Source organism: Pezoporus occidentalis, unplaced genomic scaffold (assembly GCF_034315485.1).
Source record: "Pezoporus occidentalis ecotype Australia unplaced genomic scaffold, CSIRO_AGI_Poc_V1 ctg4, whole genome shotgun sequence".
NCBI classification, from domain to species: Eukaryota; Metazoa; Chordata; class Aves; order Psittaciformes; family Psittacidae; genus Pezoporus; species Pezoporus occidentalis.
In genome coordinates, this window is record NW_026915724.1 from 15,498,562 (window position 1) to 15,515,802 (window position 17,241).

The following is a 17,241-nucleotide window of genomic DNA, read 5'->3' on the forward strand; positions in this document are numbered from 1 at the left end:
AAGGAAACGGTAAACTAGTATATTAGGTGTTTCTTGGTTTGTTTTGTTGTGTTAGCAGATGTATTTCTTCATATGTAATGAAGAATACAAGGAAACGGTAAACTAGTATATTAGGTGTTTCTTGGTTGGTTTTGTTTTGTTGTGTTAGCAGATATATTTCTTCATATGTAATGAAGAATACAAGGAAACAGGGTAAACTAGTATGCCTTTAGTACTATTGCTTGGTACATGTCTCCTTCTATATTGTAAATACATAGACATACCAACAATGGTATGCCTTGTGCAGTGTGACTCCATTTGCTGAGATAATGTGTATAAATGTTTGTCAGATCAAGGTCTAAACTGTCAGTAAGGTGCTTAATTTGCATAATTTGAATTGAGGAGAGTAGTCATAGCAGTACCAGGCAAATTAAATATAAGGATAGACCCACAAGGGAAAAGGTGGTGTTTTGTTTTTTTTTTTTCTCCAAAATATTTGAAGCCATGAGCAATCTAGCATGTTCCAAATTGAAAACATTCATTTTTTACAGAATTTTCATGAACCCGAGAAATGAAAATTAATTTGAACAAGTTGAAAGAGAGGTTCAACTCCATGACTAACATGGGAATTACCCTAATCCTCTCCTCAACTTAATCATGGAATTTTAACAAGGTTTTTCCTGGAAGCCTTTGAGATCTCCTAGGTTGAACAAGAACTGCGTTCATTATTTTTATACTACTTAAAACACACTCATAAATGCAATCTGTAGCCGAGTTATGAGATAAATCCTTTGAGTTCTAAATCACTTGTTCGAATCTTGGCCAGGAATTGACACTGTTCACTGTCTTTTGCATGATACACATGAAAAGGGTTGGCAATCTCAATCTAGTAGCAGTTCTACCACTGAATCTCCACCTATGCCTACTTAATGATAGAATATTTCTGGGGGGAAATAAAAGAAAAAAAATTAAAAATACATGCTGTTTTCTTGGGCTTAAGATACAGATGAATAGCATAAGCCCTGAGGAATCATCCATGTCTGGAAGCAATGTACAAGTTTCTCCTCTGCTCTCCCACATGTACGCCTCTCACCCACAAGAAGATACAGTGCAAATTATATCTCAAAAGGTATAACCCACCCCTGCTCTCTTAGCTCCTCTTTATCACAGTACCTAGAACTAGGAAACTCTGTAAGCTGGAGGAAACTTTTAGTTACAACCATGTAAACAAGGGAAGCCAACTGCTTGACGAACCTTGTTCAAAGCTAAAAGACTCAGTAAAATCATGTTGGCAACAGCAATCTTTCTGCCAGTGTTACTATTTCTGCTAAGTAAATTTAAAGGCAGCAGCAGAACTGTAAGAAGCATCAGCCAGAGCTCAGATCTGGTAACTTTCCAGATATGCTGCAGAGCCTTTTATTTTTTTTCAGGCCTTTAGGGATGGATGAGTTGAGGGATATGAGGAGCCAGGCCCATTTAGATGATAGGTAATTACATTCATTGGACAGTTGGCTTCTGGAGTTGTTTATATCATGTGCTTCGCATTTTGCAGAACACTTGTAAGAGTGAATAAATGCTGCAGTATAATCATAAGTAAATTTTAATATTATGTCTGCCTACCTGAAAATGCAAACAGGAATCTTTTACTCAGGGAAAGTCACCATTTCATAAGCAAATCCACGCAACGGCATTAGAATTGCTAAAGAGACTGAACACATGCTCTGTCAGGTGCAAACTCTTCCTTGTAACAGGATATAAACATCAGCTGTGCCCTTCTTACTTACTTTCCCTCAGTCTATTTTTTTTTCCTGCTAGGCTAAATTTTAATCCAGAAACTCATTAGCACACCTTGTTTCCCTCATTTATTGTTCTTCACAACTGGCTTCAGTACAGTTTCATAGGCTTCAGCTTTAAAGCGGGTGTGGGAAGGAGTGGGGGGGGGGATGCGTGGGGGGCTGTTTTTCTAGCTGGAGCTGCCTGTCCTCGGCTGGGTCTCATCTGGCTTTTAAAGGCTTGCAGGAGGCGCCCACCCTGCTCGCAGCCTGTTCTGTTCTGTCCTGTCCTGCTCCACGGGGGCGGTGGGATGCGCAATCCTGGTCCTAGCGGTCGCGCATCTCCGCCGCTATTTGCTCTCCCCGACTTGAACAAACAGCTGCATCGCAGCTCTCAAGCGACCAGTATTTTCAATTTCGAAGATAATGAAATCAGCATCGTGCGAACATGTACTTACCCCGCCTTTCCCCGATAAAATATAAAAGCAAATCCGCTGTTTCCTTTCAAAACACGAGCATGGCGTTTTGCATTATTAAGCAGGAAAAAAAAAAAAAAGGTATTTTTCTCGCACGTTCAAATGTAAGATGCTTTAAAATAATAACGCACCGTTTTGAATCAGCATTTCATGAGATTGTCTAGGGGCCAATGCCTACAAATTTTTGCTTTACTATGTCCCAGGATGGGAGCTCTAAGGTGTGGACACAAAAACAACTTCACCGAATGACTTGTGGGCGAGAGAAAATATTTGCCAGCTCTGCAAATGACCCGGCACTGATAGTTGCTTCTGTAACTGTTCTGCTCAGCAACACTCCCCAGTTCCGTTAGGCGCGCTGAGATTTTTTTGGACCCACAGACCGCAGCCCCAGCCAAACTGCTGAAAACATTTGTGGATAAAATTCAGCAGGTAGCTTGGAAAAAAAAGGAGGGGGAATAAAAACTGAAGGGCTGTGGGAGTTAACCCGCTAAGCAGTAACAGCTGAGCGAAACTTTGCCGAGCCGCCAGCACCGGGGTGCCGTGCAGGGGCACCCCGCAGCCCCCGGTATGGGCACCGCTGCCACCCCCCCGCAGCTTCTCGTTGCACCGGCCGGCCCCTACCGAGCGCGGTGGGGAAGGGGCAATCCCTCTGTCCTTCATTCCTTCCATCCCCAGCAAGTTCTCTCCTTGCCCCCCAAACAATTGCTTCACACCAAGTTGGTGCGTTGGAATTTGGAATTTATCCCCCAGAGCCGGCTCTCAGGGAAGCCAGCAGGGACACTACTGTTCGCGGGCAGCGCCGATCCCCAGCGCTCGCCGTGCCGTTCCCTTCCCATTGGCCGTGCGGCCGGCAGGGAGCGACGGGAGGCGGAGGGGGAGCTGCCAGCAGCGGGCAGGCACCGTGCGAGCGCGTACACTAGGCGCACGGCAGGCAGAGGCTGCTGGGGTATTGTTATCATTGTGCTTCAGCGGAGGGTTTTGCCTGCAGGGGGAGGGGTGGAGGGAGGAGAAGAAAGAGGGAGAGAGAAAGTGCGGGGCGAGCATGCAGCAGGGCTGGGGCCAGCGCAGCGGCTGTGCTGGCGTGCCCGGGCTGAGGCGCTGAGAGGAGCCGCCTGCCCGAGCTCGCTGGGGGGCACCGGCGGGAGGAGCGAGGCGGGCACTGATTCACGCGTGGGGAAGGCAGACAGCTGAGGGGAGCCGCTGCACCGGCCTCGCAGCAGAAGCAGCGACTACTTCTTTCTTATCTCCCAGCCTTTTGTTCACCCATCCTCATCTTACTCCTCCCTGCCCACTCTCTGCATCGCGGAGAGGGCTTGGCAGAGAGAAAAGCAGCCTGACCCAGGGCCGACTTTCACCCATCCTCCTTCCCTCGCTCTCTCCGTCTCTCTCTTCCCCCGCTGCATCGCTGCCCATGAGCTAGAGCGGCAGCCGGCTCCGGCAGGCGGGGCACACGCCGTCCGCAGCTCCCGGCAGCTGCCGCTGCCCGACCCTCCCCGCTGCTCCCCTCGCCCCGCTCCGCAGGCTCTAGCCGTGCTCCGGAACTGCTGGGGGCCGCCCTGCCGCCGCCCCTCCTCGTCTCCATGTGCCGAGTAGCGGGAACTCCGCCGCGGATCCTGCCGCCGCTGGCGCTGATGCTGCTGGCGGCCCTACAGCAGGTAAGCACCGCCGGCGGGGAGCGGGGCCGGGCTGCGTCTCTTTGTTCCCTTGCGGGCACCGATGCCCGGGGAAGGCGGGAGAGCCGGGGGAAGAGACGAATGTAAAAGGGGGCTCCCGCCGCTGAGGTGGGGATCTCGGGGAGGGAGTCCGGGAAGGCGGCAGCCTTGTGACCGATCGCTCGGAGCCACCTGCTCGGGGTCAGCCCCGGCGCGGGAGCTGAGCTCACGGCCGGCTGAAGGAGATAGGGGGTCCCCAGGGCGGGAGGGGTGGCGGCTGCGTCGCCGCTGCTGAGGAAACACGGGTTTCCCCAAAGCTCCTGGGAGGGCAGGTGCCGGAGGACGAGAGGAGATGGGGAGGCTGTCCGGTATCCACTCGGCCGGCAGGAGGATGGGATCTGGGCCCCGCAGTGAGTGCGGGGGACAAAGTAACGGAGTAGGAACGGGGTGGACATCCCTCCTCCCGGCGTACAGAGGGGTCCCACAGCTGCCGGGCAGGAGCAGCAGCCGCCGCGCCCCTCCTGAGGCGGCTGGGGCCCAGCGTACCGCGCCGCGCCTGCTCCCGTGCCCGCTAATCCTTTCCCAGAAAGAATTTAGTCAGCCTCCGCCTGGGCGCCGGGCTTCCCCCCCCCCCCCCCCCCGTTAACGGGAATTTCCACTGGGACGGGCTCGGGCTCCGAAGTATGTAATTTATTATTATTATTGAAGTCCTGCTGCTGCCTCCCCCCGGCGGGCTCTCCGCTTGCTCCGAGCGTACGGGGTCCCGGGGGCGCAATCTCGGGACGCGGGGCACCACTGGGCACCGGCTTCCGAGGTGCCCTGGTCTGGCGGTGAAAAAGGGGGGTGTCTCTTTCCGTGCAGAAAGTAGGGGTCTGCCGGCCAGCGCCGCTGCGAGGGGCCGCTGGGGAGAGATGGGACGGACGGGACCCTGCGGGGGGAGGACGGGAAGACGACAAAATGGATCCCGGTTGGGGCAGCGAGGGCAGTGCTTGCCGGGCGGTGGTTGGGTTGGGCTCCTCTCGAGCGGCGTGGGGTGTCCGGAGCGAGCTCGGAGCCGAGGGAACCCCCAGCGGAGGCCGGGGGTAGGTGGGCAAGGTGACGGTAGGTTCCCCTCCCGCTTTGTGCTCGCTGAGCTCGTATCCAGCCCGGCGCCGGGGGTGGAAAGGCGGCAAGGCTGAGAGACAGATGGCGCAGATCATCGCCTCTTAATGGTATTTACGGTTGGGGCATTTCTGGCGGGCCGGGGAGCAGGTTGAGGCGAGGCCGGCGGCGGGGACGGGGCTAGAGGGGCCCCGGCGCCCTCCCGCAGGAGCTGCTGGCGCAGGGCAGAGGGAGGTGGCGGGCGGCAGCCACTGTCCATGGTGCAGCCACCCGCTCCGCCGCGGCTTGGTCAGAAGGAGTCCTTTCGTCCTCCCGTCGCCTTTTCCGCCTCTTCTGTCACCCCCCGTCCGCTCACGGGCTCCCCGGTCGATCGGGCCCTCCTTCGCCGCAGTGTCTGAGCCACTCTCAGGGCATGAGGACTTGCTGAAGCGAGCGAGGTGCTGAAGCGCTGCTCCACGGCAGCCGCGGATTTTTCCTTGAGTCTTAGGAGGACACGGGGCTGGCTGGCGTGACAAGGAGTGTCCGGTTGGGCATGAGCGAATTCATGTGAAAGCGGCTACCCTCCTGCTCAGAAACTTGCGGTGTGCCACTTACAGGCTGCTGTTGTCTTGGGGATGCATTTGGGGTGGGTTTGGTTTTTTTATTCTTTTTTTTTCTTTTTTCCTTGTTTACTGGTTAATTTTCACTTGGGTTTATTTCCCACCCCAACCCCCCCTTCCCCCTCTTTTCTAAATGCTAGTGTATTAGCAGATCTATACGTGAAGCTTTTCTTTCTCTCCCCCCTACCCCCCCCCCAAGTCCTTATGTTATTGTACATTTTTCCAGTTCTGTTTAGTCTTCTGATCTCAATAAATCTTTAAAGCACAAATTCTTCAGTAAGCTTCCCCCCCCCCCCCTTCCCTACCCAGGGCAGGTTTAAAATTGAAGTACAAGCTATGAATTAAGGACAGGAACTAGCCATATTGGTTTTATGTATCACTCTGTGTCACTGGCACGTTACGGTTGGGGAATCCAATTTCCCCCTTGTTTGGGTATCCATTAAATCAGGTTAGGGTTGATTTTTAATAGTGTGTAACAAAATTGGAACTTGGGTATGAAATCAGATTTATGGACCTGCATCTGAACAACACTTTCATTTTAAAAGCCTCCCCCCCCCCGTTCTTTCATGTGTGCTGTGAAGAACCTTAACAAGCTTGGTGCAGTGCTAACTTTTCTTTTTGTCCATCATCATACCTACTTCTTTTGGTTTGTAGGTTTTCTGTATTGGGTTCTTTTGAAATGTTGAACCTTTCTACTTAGTTTTCCTTCTCTGCAACAACATAAAGGAGCTATCTACCTTTATTTTCTGGAGTTGCTGATCACTTTGTTATTCACCAGTGATGTAGGAAAACTGTCATGGAATTATTTGGAAGATCGTAACTGGAAGCAGGTTTTAAGGCACATCTGTAGGAGATGTTTAGGTACAGGAAGTAGGGCTTTAGATTTTTGCCAGTATGTTAACCTGCATGAGACATAAGCAAATGAAAACTGCACTTTATTTTGCTGGTTAAGAAATCGGTGTGAGTCTAGAAGTATGTGAAAAAACCTGACAGAAGAGAGGATGAAAGGAGCCAGGATTGCTTCTCTGGCCAAAACAACAGTTGCAGTTTTTGGAACTGGGATGACAACAGGGTTAAAGAAGCCTGTGACAAAGCTACAGGAATGAAACTGCTGTTAGTTAGAAACGAACTGAAAAGAGGAATAGAAATGAAGTGCTCAAAAAGGGAGTAAATCTATTTCTTTTTTTTTAATGTGTAAGGTGATGGGGACACTGTGGATGTTGTCCATTTTTAAATCAGAAACAAGTAAACAGTAAAGCAGTTTTGGAGCCTTTTGTGCCTAGGTGACTGGTTTGAATTTGAATTATGATGACAGAGGATGTAAGTTATTACCCTCTGCAGGCAGTTTTGGTCTTATTCCAGGTCTTAGCGAATCTATCCAGGTGATAAAGCTACTACCCTAAATGACACTCCTGTTAAGCTGCCTCTGCTCAGAATCCAGCAGTGACATTTCCTGCCAGCTGGCCCCTCTAGTAATCACCCTCAGAGGCAGTCGCTGGCAGAATTGGGGTGAAGCATATAAACGTGGTTTTGTGCAGAAGTGGCAGCGAGATCTCCTGTTGTGAGTGCGACTTCTCTCTCATACACCTGTGTCTTAGACTATTACTAAAAAAAAAAACACCAAACAACTCTCTTTTAAGTTATACAGTAAATACGTGATTGTGTAAGCACAAAAAATGAGATTCAGAGTGTCTCTTTTTAACAAATTGGACTCCAACATCAACTCCTTTCAGTGAATTTAATGCATTTTATAGCACATTGTATAAGCCCCAGAACAGGACAGTTACATGAGTGCCTCAGTCTTCTTCGATGTAGATCTTTATATTCTAGTTTATATCTGAGAAGTTAAATGTGGTGGGATGTTGCAGCAGAGATCTCTCTAATCCTTGTCTGGCTGGTCTAAGTGATACTGATACCACTGATGCATCCTCAAGATTCAGATAATTGCAGAACTAAAGAAAAAATACTAGAAGTATCTCTTTAGTTATTAAAGTGGGTATTTTATTTAAATACCTGTTATGAAAATATTTTTTAACTGCTTTTTACACCTATTTTAGGACAGATAAGGTCAAAAATGAATTTTTAAAAATTAAGTCATGGGTTGACAAAACGGGAGATAATTTTGTGTGTTAAACAAGTTCTGATTATGTGAGCAGATACTGTAACAAGCCCAGAAATGTATATACTGCTTATATAACGAGGTATATGTTCTCATGTATTGCCAATTTACATATTTTTAATAAACACTGTGTTTTCTAGAAAGCCGCCTGCTGTGCTCTCTCTTTGTGCATAGTACTGCTTCCTAGGTATGCAGCTTAATGTTCTAGAAAGATTAATGTATAGTTTTTATGATACCAGTTTTTAAAATATTGCCCCACATGATCATATTTTTTAACTATATCTAGTCAAGAGTGCATAATTCAAAAACCTCCCATCTATTAGTTTTCTTTCTGCTCCCAAAAATTGGAGGAGCTCCCAGAAACATCACTGTCCTGTCATGTTCCGTCTCAATTTAGTTTCAGTGACACTTGTATGTCAATTTTTATTTATTAGTTTTTTTTTAAATAACTGAACATTGTAATGCATAAGATAATATAACTGTGATGGAAGTGCGTGTATATATTTAAAAATAGCATGAGGAAGTTGTGAATAAAGTTGTTTTTACTCAACACAGGCAGTCTTGTGTAAGGGACTTTTTGTCATGTGGGAAGGAACAGGAATTGTTGAATAGCTTTTCTTGCCTGAGTAAGAGGATCATTTACCAGTTAAACTCCCTGTCTCTCGCTGTTTTTGAAAATGCTTTTTTGGTTAACCAAAAAAGAAAAAAAAAGTTTAGAAAACTTGCAGTAGTTTCAGTAGTTCACCAGCGCTCCCATTAGGGTGAGAATTTATTTCAAACAATGTACACGTACAAAACATGAGTCTGTTCCCCAAAGGCTACACAACCTGTAATGTTCCGTGGCATTTTTAGTTTAAATTGCTTTTTGTTACAACGCACAGCAGGAGCCTGTAGTGTCCTTACTGAATAGCTTGTGTGCTTCCACTAACCCAGTGGCACTAGTTGTGCATAAGTGAGACATACCAGGAGTGGAGAGTGATGAAAGCAGAAGGAATATGTAACGTCTTTTGCAGTAGCAGTAGTAATTAGAACAGCACTTCTCCTCATCTATCATAAAACTGAAACTTACTGGTTGGCCAAGCATATGTAGGCGTGAGTCTTGATAGGAGAAAAAATGTTCTGTTTTACTGCAGGATGAGTTTAGGGAAGATTTGTGTTTTGCCAAAGCATGATCGTTGTTTGTAAGTGATCTGAGGTGGACCTTTTTCACCTGGGTGTTGGACTGTGCTGCCGTTCACCTTGAGAGGTATATCTCTCTGTGATTCATCATTTGATTTGATACTGGAGTTCTTACTGAAAGACCATGGGAGCGCTGTCTGAATAAAGAGGGAAAAATAGGATATCTATTTTTAAATGGCTTATGAAGACAGATGTGGGATCAGCAGCTTCCAAGATGGAAGGTATATCACTGCTAAATCTTTTCAACATGTCACTTAAACTATTTGGCTTTAGTCAGTATTTGTGTATTTAATTAAATACAGTGTTTCCAAAAGGCGCAATTATCCTCTAGGCACTCCTTGACATATTTAAAATATATATTTTTTACCAACAGAGTCCTCTAGGGACTCCTCCATTCCTTATAATTAGCATATAATTATCACCCAGCAGCTGAAGACATAGTTAAAATTTTGTGATCCCCCAAGAGTTCTTCCAGATAGGCCTTGCAAGGCTTTGGAAAATGCAGCATCCTCCTGTACACAGCAGTTTTCCTGGGCAGAGATGTTCAATGTGTGGGTGAAGTTGAAGGCTGTAGGTGTGGGTGCCCCATCCCTGGAAATGTGCAAGGCCAGGTTGGATGGGGCTTGAAGCAGCCAGGTCTAGTGGAAGGTGTCCCTGCCAATGGCACAGGAGTTCAAAGTGGATGATCTTCAAGGTCCTTTCCAGCCTAAACCACTCTATATGATTCTGTTATCAAATCAGAGATTTTATTTCTTCTCTTAAAGAAATGAGAATGTATTGTCAAACATAAGGATGATTTTATTTTTTTTTGTTCATTTGGTTTTGTTGTTTGTTTTTTTTTTTAATATTAAAAAGTGTGACTTGCAGAAATTCCCTTTGGTTTTGTTACTGCAGTTAAAATCTTAAGATGTCCTTCTCTGATGAGAGCTGTGGTTTGTCTGGAGAACTGTGTATCTTAGGAGATGCAGCAAACCCTGTTCCTCTGACTGGGGGAAGAGAGTAGTCCAACCTGGGCCTTGGCTTTATGTTACATGGAGTATGCCAAATAAGTGTCAACGTGTCTAATAAGGCAAATGAATATTGTCTCTCGGGGTTAAGAGAAAAGGGTACAAATATGATTTGTGAAACTTTCATCTAAAAAGCTGTGGTGATGAACCAGTAGTGGTTCAAGGCAACTCAATTTTAAACTGGGTGGTACCATGAAAATTGCAGATCCTGTTATTTGGGGAGAGTGAGAGCTTTAAGTGTTGGCTTAAGAAACTGGATTTTCTGATCTAAAATTATCCTGGTTCATGAAGCAGAGCACTAATTAGAAGTGAAGATGGCACAGTGAAAGCCCTTTCTAGTGTAACTGAATGACCTCTGGGAGGATATATAGCCTGGTACCCAGTTTGGAAGCTTTCGGCTTCCAGAATTATTTGAATGAAAGGCATTTTTCTTTTTCTCCAGTTGCAACCTATGGTTGAAAACAAATTGTACTTGACTGCATTTGCTGGAGTACTGAGTACCATGAGAGTATAAACTGTTGCAGCTCTTTGCAGCAAGTCAGATTAAGAAAGAATTTCTGAATGTTTTCAAGTTTAGCAGCTAAAGCATTTTGGAGATGTCTGTTATCCTGCAGAGTATTTTTTTTTTTAAGCCTTATGGCAGTAAGTAGATACCCATGATAATAGAAGACCCACCTTATACAGCATATCCCACTATGTTGGATGATGTATGTGTACCAAACTAAAAGTAGATAGAATGTTCCTGGGATACCCAAGTTGTAAATGAGCATTGAGTAACATCTTGGCCTTTAAATTAATGAAGAAACACCCAGTCTTTAAACACAGTCATTAATGTTTCTATGATCTGTTCTTAAGTTGAATATTACTGTCATAGTTGCAAATTAATGTTGGTTATTAAGGAGGGAGATCTCAAATACCCTGTCCTGCTCTGTCATACATATAATTATGTCAGATGTTGTTTTGAGCTTCGCACAATAATGCCCTGTGAATTGGTTGGACTTGGCAACCAGCAGCTGTAATATGTCCAATTATAACTGTATAGTACGACATTTTCTCTCATGCATGCCCCTCTATTTCTCATTTTACTACCTAGGTTTATTCTCCTGTAGGAATAAGCTACAATGAGTGTAAAAGGAAGCAGTCTTTCAGAAGCAACTTCCTGTGCATTTTATACAATCAGTGTTAACCAATCTAATGTTGAAGTACCTGCAGATACAGACAGTGGAAGAGCAGAGACTTTGATATTTCAGATTAATAGCTGCTAGTAAACTCCAGTGGTGTACAGTATATGCAGAGAGAAAAAGATCAGCCCTATTTGAAAGCTGTCTTAAGGAGCACAATTCTGCAACTTTAGAATACATTTTGTGATAAAAAATTGCTTCTACAGTTGTGTGGTGAGCTTGCATTTTTAAACAGATGTTTTTTTACAGAACCACATTCTAAATATGGCTACTTTTTGGAGAGTATGGGAATTGGGAAGAGGTATTAGTCTAGAACTGTCAACACCAGTGAAGCAATCCTGTCTGGTTTTATTCTTGTTTTAATTTATGATCTTTTCACGTGTGTGAGGCCCATGTTGTTGGAAGATATTACTAGTGGTGTTTAGAAAAAGATGTAACCATGAATCCTTTAGAATTGTGGAGTTGAGATTTTCAACAGGTCATTGGTTGTTTTTTCGAATTAAGCTGGAATACAGCCTTGAAATTAAACCACAGGTTTCTAGATAGATATCTAGAAAGTAACTGAGGAGCAGGCTGTGAAAACTGCAGGGTTAACTGTCATAAGTGTATAAAAACGGCCAATTCTTCTAACTGATTGAATAATAACTTTGACAGAGGACCTGTAATTTACATTGTGTTGCTTCATAATTGCAGTTTGCCTATTGCATTTAAGCTGAGATCTACAGTACTGAGTTTATATGCATGGTCTGACACCACGTTTGACTTCATGTTAGCTCTTTAGCTCTGGAGATAGTAATTCTGATAACTCATTTTGCAGTTAAAAATGACTGAATAAGCCATAAAGGATGAGGAAAGCAGAACAGTTTTTTGGTATTAACCCTATTTTGCTTTAGCGAAGTCAGTTAGTACTTGAGAGGAGAATGTTCCAAGCGCTGAGCTTGTTCAACACTTTGCAACTCCATTAAGTATGTTTTATATGTGTATAAGATGAAGTAATTGCTTTTCACCTTAAAAGATAAGGTATTTTTAAGTAGTGGCCTTGTGTAGATGAATGTACGACTAATACTGTCTTAGGTTTGAAATAGTCTTGTACCAATCACACAAAATCCTGTAAATTACAGTAATGTTCCCCATAATCTTCTCTTGCTTTCCTAGTTTTCCCCAGATAAGGGGAAAAAAATGTTTCAGTATCCTCTTTTGCTTTTAGTTGTAATGGTTTAAGTCTTGCAGTACTTGTAGGCTGAACTTCATATGACCCAGTGTGTCTGAAGCTACAGCTTCTACTTAATTCAAAATGCTTAACATAGGGCGATTAAGAATTGCTGAAAATTTGAATTCTTCTTTTCCTTGTGTTTTTATTCTCAAACAATCTTTACAAAGGGCTGTTTTTGGAGAGCAGAGTACAGTCTTTTGTTTCCGGATAAAATTGATGGCTGCAAGTGAAAGAATAAAGAAGGCTCTCTATTCATGTCCCCCAGCCTTTGTTTCAGTGAGCATTGTTTCAGTTTATAAGAGCTGTTTAGTACATATAGATTGCTAGAAAGGCTGAAAGATTCCCAGGCATATCAGTGCAGACTTGTTAAAAATCCAGCTATCTGCTCAGCTGCCCACCCAGGACCTTTTTGTTTCAAGGATACCATGAAAAGCTTTCTTTTTTTTTTTTCTCCATCACGTTTGTTTTGAGGTCACCTTTTGTACAGTAATTTAAATGAGTCTTACTGTTTTTCTTTCTAATTACGGAAACCTCACCAAACCTGTGATTTGAGTTCTAAAGCTGAGGAAACTGGCAGTCGGAATCGTAATTATTTTTGATTTGCCATCTTTTTATCTTAAAAACTCAACAGGTGGACTGTTGGGGCCTAGCTATGGATCCAAGTTCCAAATAACATAGTCCCATGGTAGCTTAAACTGTTACTTTATGTTTGCTTTCTCTTTAGGATCCCCATATAAATATTTTAAAGTACATAAGTAATAGCACAAAAGTGAGATGCTGGTGTAGTATTTAAGTCACAGTGAAATCCATACCACAGTTTAAGTTGACCTAACATTTGATAGTTCTCTTCTTGCCTGCTGCTTACCTGAATAGTGAATTAACTTGAGAGTTAGGTAGTAAATATTGTTTTTTTGGTAGTGTCCATGTTGAGCTGCTTAGTTAGGACCATGTTGGTGCAATACAGTGTGCTATAAATGCCTCCTTGTATTCGTGATAAAGTTATTCTAATAGGGGTTGGCATGCTGAGCTTGGCCATGTGTGTCAGTGAAGAGATTACTCTTCTGCTGCCTGATCCCTTTTCCCTGCGGGAGCCCTTCCGCTTTGACATGCTTCTGTCCCACCTCTGTTCTAATGCTCTCTTTCCCTGAGGTTACTATGGTAAACGTGCACCATCATCTCCTCTTTCTCCATCCCTTTTTTGTTTTTCTTTTCCCGGTAGTGTTTCTTTGGCAAGTGTACGCAGACGTGCTTACATGGCCTTGAGTGGGTCTACTTGATGGAAGCCCATCTGGGAAAGTAAAAAGGAAAATCTAATTTAAGTCTTGATCAGATTTAGGTATGACATAGCAGCATAGTTGCTCGTGCTGTCAAAGACCATATACTACATCTGGGTATGCACATGGATAGGCCTTTACTTGTCGTGTAGGCGTGTTTGAGATGCTGTGAGGGCTCTCACAATTTCTCAGAAGTATCTCAGCCCAGGCTGGCATGGGAGCTGGCCTCTCCGCCTTGTACAGCATGAAAGGGGTTTTGCCATGTATGGTCAGTTAGCCACACGTAAGGTGGGCTGTTGTCTTGTGTGGCGCTAAAATGAGACAAAAGCAACTCCCTGCAAAGAAATCTTGGTCCTTTGCCACAGAAAATTGGGTGTTTTTTTTTATTTTTTTTATTTTTTTTTCCAACTAGGTGACAAACTGTCCTGGAAAAGAGCTTCTCTATCAGAATTATCTTCTGAACATGGAACATTACAGAACAAACAAGTTTCCAAATGCTGTATTGTATTTCTCAATAGAAAGGCATTTATGAAACTCTTTGAAAAAGTGATTTGAGGGGAAACTTTCTTAACAAGTGAGAGAAGAAAGTTTCAGTGGCCCTGTTCTTCCCTTGTGCAAATTTAATAATGAGCTGGTCTCCTTTTAACTTAATGTCCCTTTGAAATAGAAGGAGATTGCATTGGAAACATTTGGCTTTATATGGTATCTGTTTGAATGCTAGTGCAAATACAAGTCTGTTAAGTTACTGCAAGTGTAGCATATTATCTTAGTTTACTTGTGCTGGTGCAGCCTCACACAGAAAAACTCTAAAGTGTTTTAAATCAGTGGTTGAAGTTGTTCCTCTCAAATAATCTGATCATGAAAAAGTTGGTGGTGGGATTTTGTGCAAAATTTATTTCCAGAGAAAAGAATGGTTTTGTTCCCCCTATGATTCCCCTTCAGACTTGATGGCTGGTTTTGTGGAAATGTTCAGTTGTCAGAAGATTCAAGGTTGTGTATTATTTAGATCTTACCAGACAAGTGGGATTTGTTCCTTCCATTCCAGTTATCAGAAAGATTAACCCTTTGCCCCCACGGTCCTAATTGCAGTCATTCAGAAACAAAGATGCTGCTTGTACAAGGCAGCAGCAAAATGGAGTATGTGCCAACTGGAATGAGGGTTGTGAGCATTACATAAATTTCATCTTGCATTTCAGGCACCGATAAAAGCAACCTGTGAAGATACGTCATGCAAGACTGGATTTCCTGAAGATGTTCACAATGCAGTGGTGTCAAGAAGTGTACATGGAGGACAGCCTCTTCTGAATGGTATGATTAGAAAAACATACTTTGATTTTTTTTTTTTTTTATTTTTATTTAGTTTTCTCTAGTTGTAACCCTAAATCGCTCTGGAGCATTTTCACCTTTAAATAGGGCACAAACTCTTGCAGGAAATAACATCAGCTGCTCTGTGATTATTTTTTGATTGCTGTCATAGGACTTGGAAAATCCGTTGGCATTGGTGGTAGCACATGCACCTTTGTTGACTGTAATCTGAAAATACTGAGTGTTATGAACTTTCCCATGATTGTCCACTAACTCTCAGCCCAGTATTCACACTGCTGTTTCTTCTTCCCACTGACAATACATATGTCACCAGTCTAAACTTAGACCCTATGTACGAATGATGAGGATGTAAAGAAAATCTGTGTTCTGCTTTACGTCTCCCACAGAAGTACTGCACTTACACCTAGTACTAGCGCTCGTATTAATGCAGAGATAGTTCCCTTACTGCTTTTTCCTGGCAACCTGAGGAGAAACACCTGTGGAAAGTAAGACGCAGAACAGGCAGCGACATTAGAGAGTGGATGCCTGTGAACCCTCAGTTGGTGACCTCCACCCTGGCCTCTGCAAGGAACCATGCCAGGAGAGGCAGGGCAGCGCACTGCTCTCTCACCCTGGCATCTACCTGCAGCTGAATGGCACGGTGCCCAGGATGAGGATGAGCCGCTCCCAAGCTCATGGTGTGCTTGGCAAGTGCAAACACTTGCCGTCATCAGGGATGCACTGCAGTCAGATCATCTGCCTGCAGGTTGTCCAGGTTGGGAATTCATTCTGTTGCTTTTTTGTGTCTCTATTTTTCACAGCACACGCTCTGAATCTTTCCTGGGTTTCCCAGCTGGTTAAGTTTCAGTATACAAGTTTGTAGAAATAGAACATTTAAAAAAAAATTTGCATTAATTTGGCTGTTTTCTGAGCTGCTACTATAGTATTTTTTTTTAATCTAATTTGGAAATTGTGGAACTAAGAACATTAGTTTTAGATGGTTTCAAATACATCTTAAATAAGTACTAATTTAATTTAATTTGTTGTTTCTTTCACATACAAATACGGTTACACAGATCAAGACATTTAAATGAAAAAATGTAATGAGTCTGCAAAACAAATGAAGTAAAAGCTGTAGTCTTGATTTTACATGCTGTACGTAGCAGTTTCTCCTTAATTATATTTTGCAGACCTATTTTGTGCTTTTTTAGAAGTATAATGGAAATGTGAATGCAGGATGAATTGATTAGCTTTAGCGTATTTAAACTTGAGTTATTAAAGCTTTTTCTGTTCTTTTTCAAGGAAGTATAGTCTACCACCACAGACTTCCCTTTTATTAAAGTACAGCTTAGAAATATGTGTATTAAAGTAAATGTTCTGCCAATTGAGAAAATAATAAAAAGGAAAGAGAATTTTCTTGCTTTTTCACCAGATGGGAGTTAATAGATGACTCTCCTATAGACTCCTGCAGTAGCCATCAGCACTGAGAACTCCTGTGGTAGGTGATGTGCAAACCTAGAGAAAGTGGTGGAAATGAGGGCATAGAGCACAGAGGGCAAGAGCTTTCCAAAGGTGTTGCCTTGAAACCACCAAATATTTGTTACTGGTTAATTATCATACCATCAGTTTATCTTACAGTGGAGATCACACAAGTTTTGAGATCTATCCTGTTATGTGAAAGTTCTGTTCACTCTTCATGGAATCAAGACCTTTTCTGCAATTTCTCCCCTTTTTTTGTCCACCACCTGGGGACCATAGTGAACTGCCCACTAATTCTTTGTTGGCATTGTTCATGTAAATCTGATGATAATGACTGACCAGCCTTAACTAAGTCTGAACTAGGAATGTAGGATGGGAGACTAACTTCCTTTCTCATTAGTCATTGCATTCACAGAGTCTCTTCCCTTGCTTCTCAGAAGTGAGTGAAGCATGACTGTTGTTTTATCCTTGAATGGTATTAAAGCGCGTAGCATTTTAGGGAAGTAGGAATTGGAAAAACTGCATGAGGCATACATCATATCAGCTGGTTGAAAAATGACCTGGGGGAGATTTTTCCTATCACCGTTTCCTCAGCTGAATTACTGCAGTGGTTAATTCTTTTGAAAATTTTGACATGCTTAAAAGCATATAATTTGCTGGTTACACATAAACATACAGTCCATCATTGCATAGCTTTGACTTAAATTTAATTACACTGTCGTTTTGAAATACTATTGTTGTCAAAAGCTTGTTTTCTGGTTATTTAACTGGATTCAGATGACTCTGCAAGTCAAGTGTAGTTGCATGATACTTCTTTCTTAAGAATAACCGTAGGCTTGATTCTGATCTTAGTTGTCTTGCCTCTTTTACTGTGTAGAATCATAGAATCATTGGGGTTGGAAAAG

The 17,241-nt window shown here is 43.6% G+C and overlaps 1 protein-coding gene across 2 annotated transcripts in view; it reads left to right on the forward strand.

Moving 5' to 3' along the window:
• Positions 1–3,137: 3,137 nt before the first annotated feature.
• CDH2 (cadherin 2) overlaps positions 3,138–17,241 on the forward strand; it is a 121,020-nt gene continuing 106,916 nt past the window's right edge. Inside the window, exons 1-3 of one of the 2 annotated variants that reach the window (XM_062632789.1) lie at positions 4,613–5,044; positions 9,803–9,806; positions 14,749–14,860. In XM_062632789.1, coding sequence (XP_062488773.1) covers positions 4,791–5,044; positions 9,803–9,806; positions 14,749–14,860 — 370 coding nt within the window. In that variant the 5' untranslated portion in view covers positions 4,613–4,790. Of the gene's footprint in view, positions 3,883–4,612; positions 5,045–9,802; positions 9,807–14,748; positions 14,861–17,241 lie in introns of those variants that run through there. The other variant, XM_062632788.1, reaches the window with a different exon arrangement.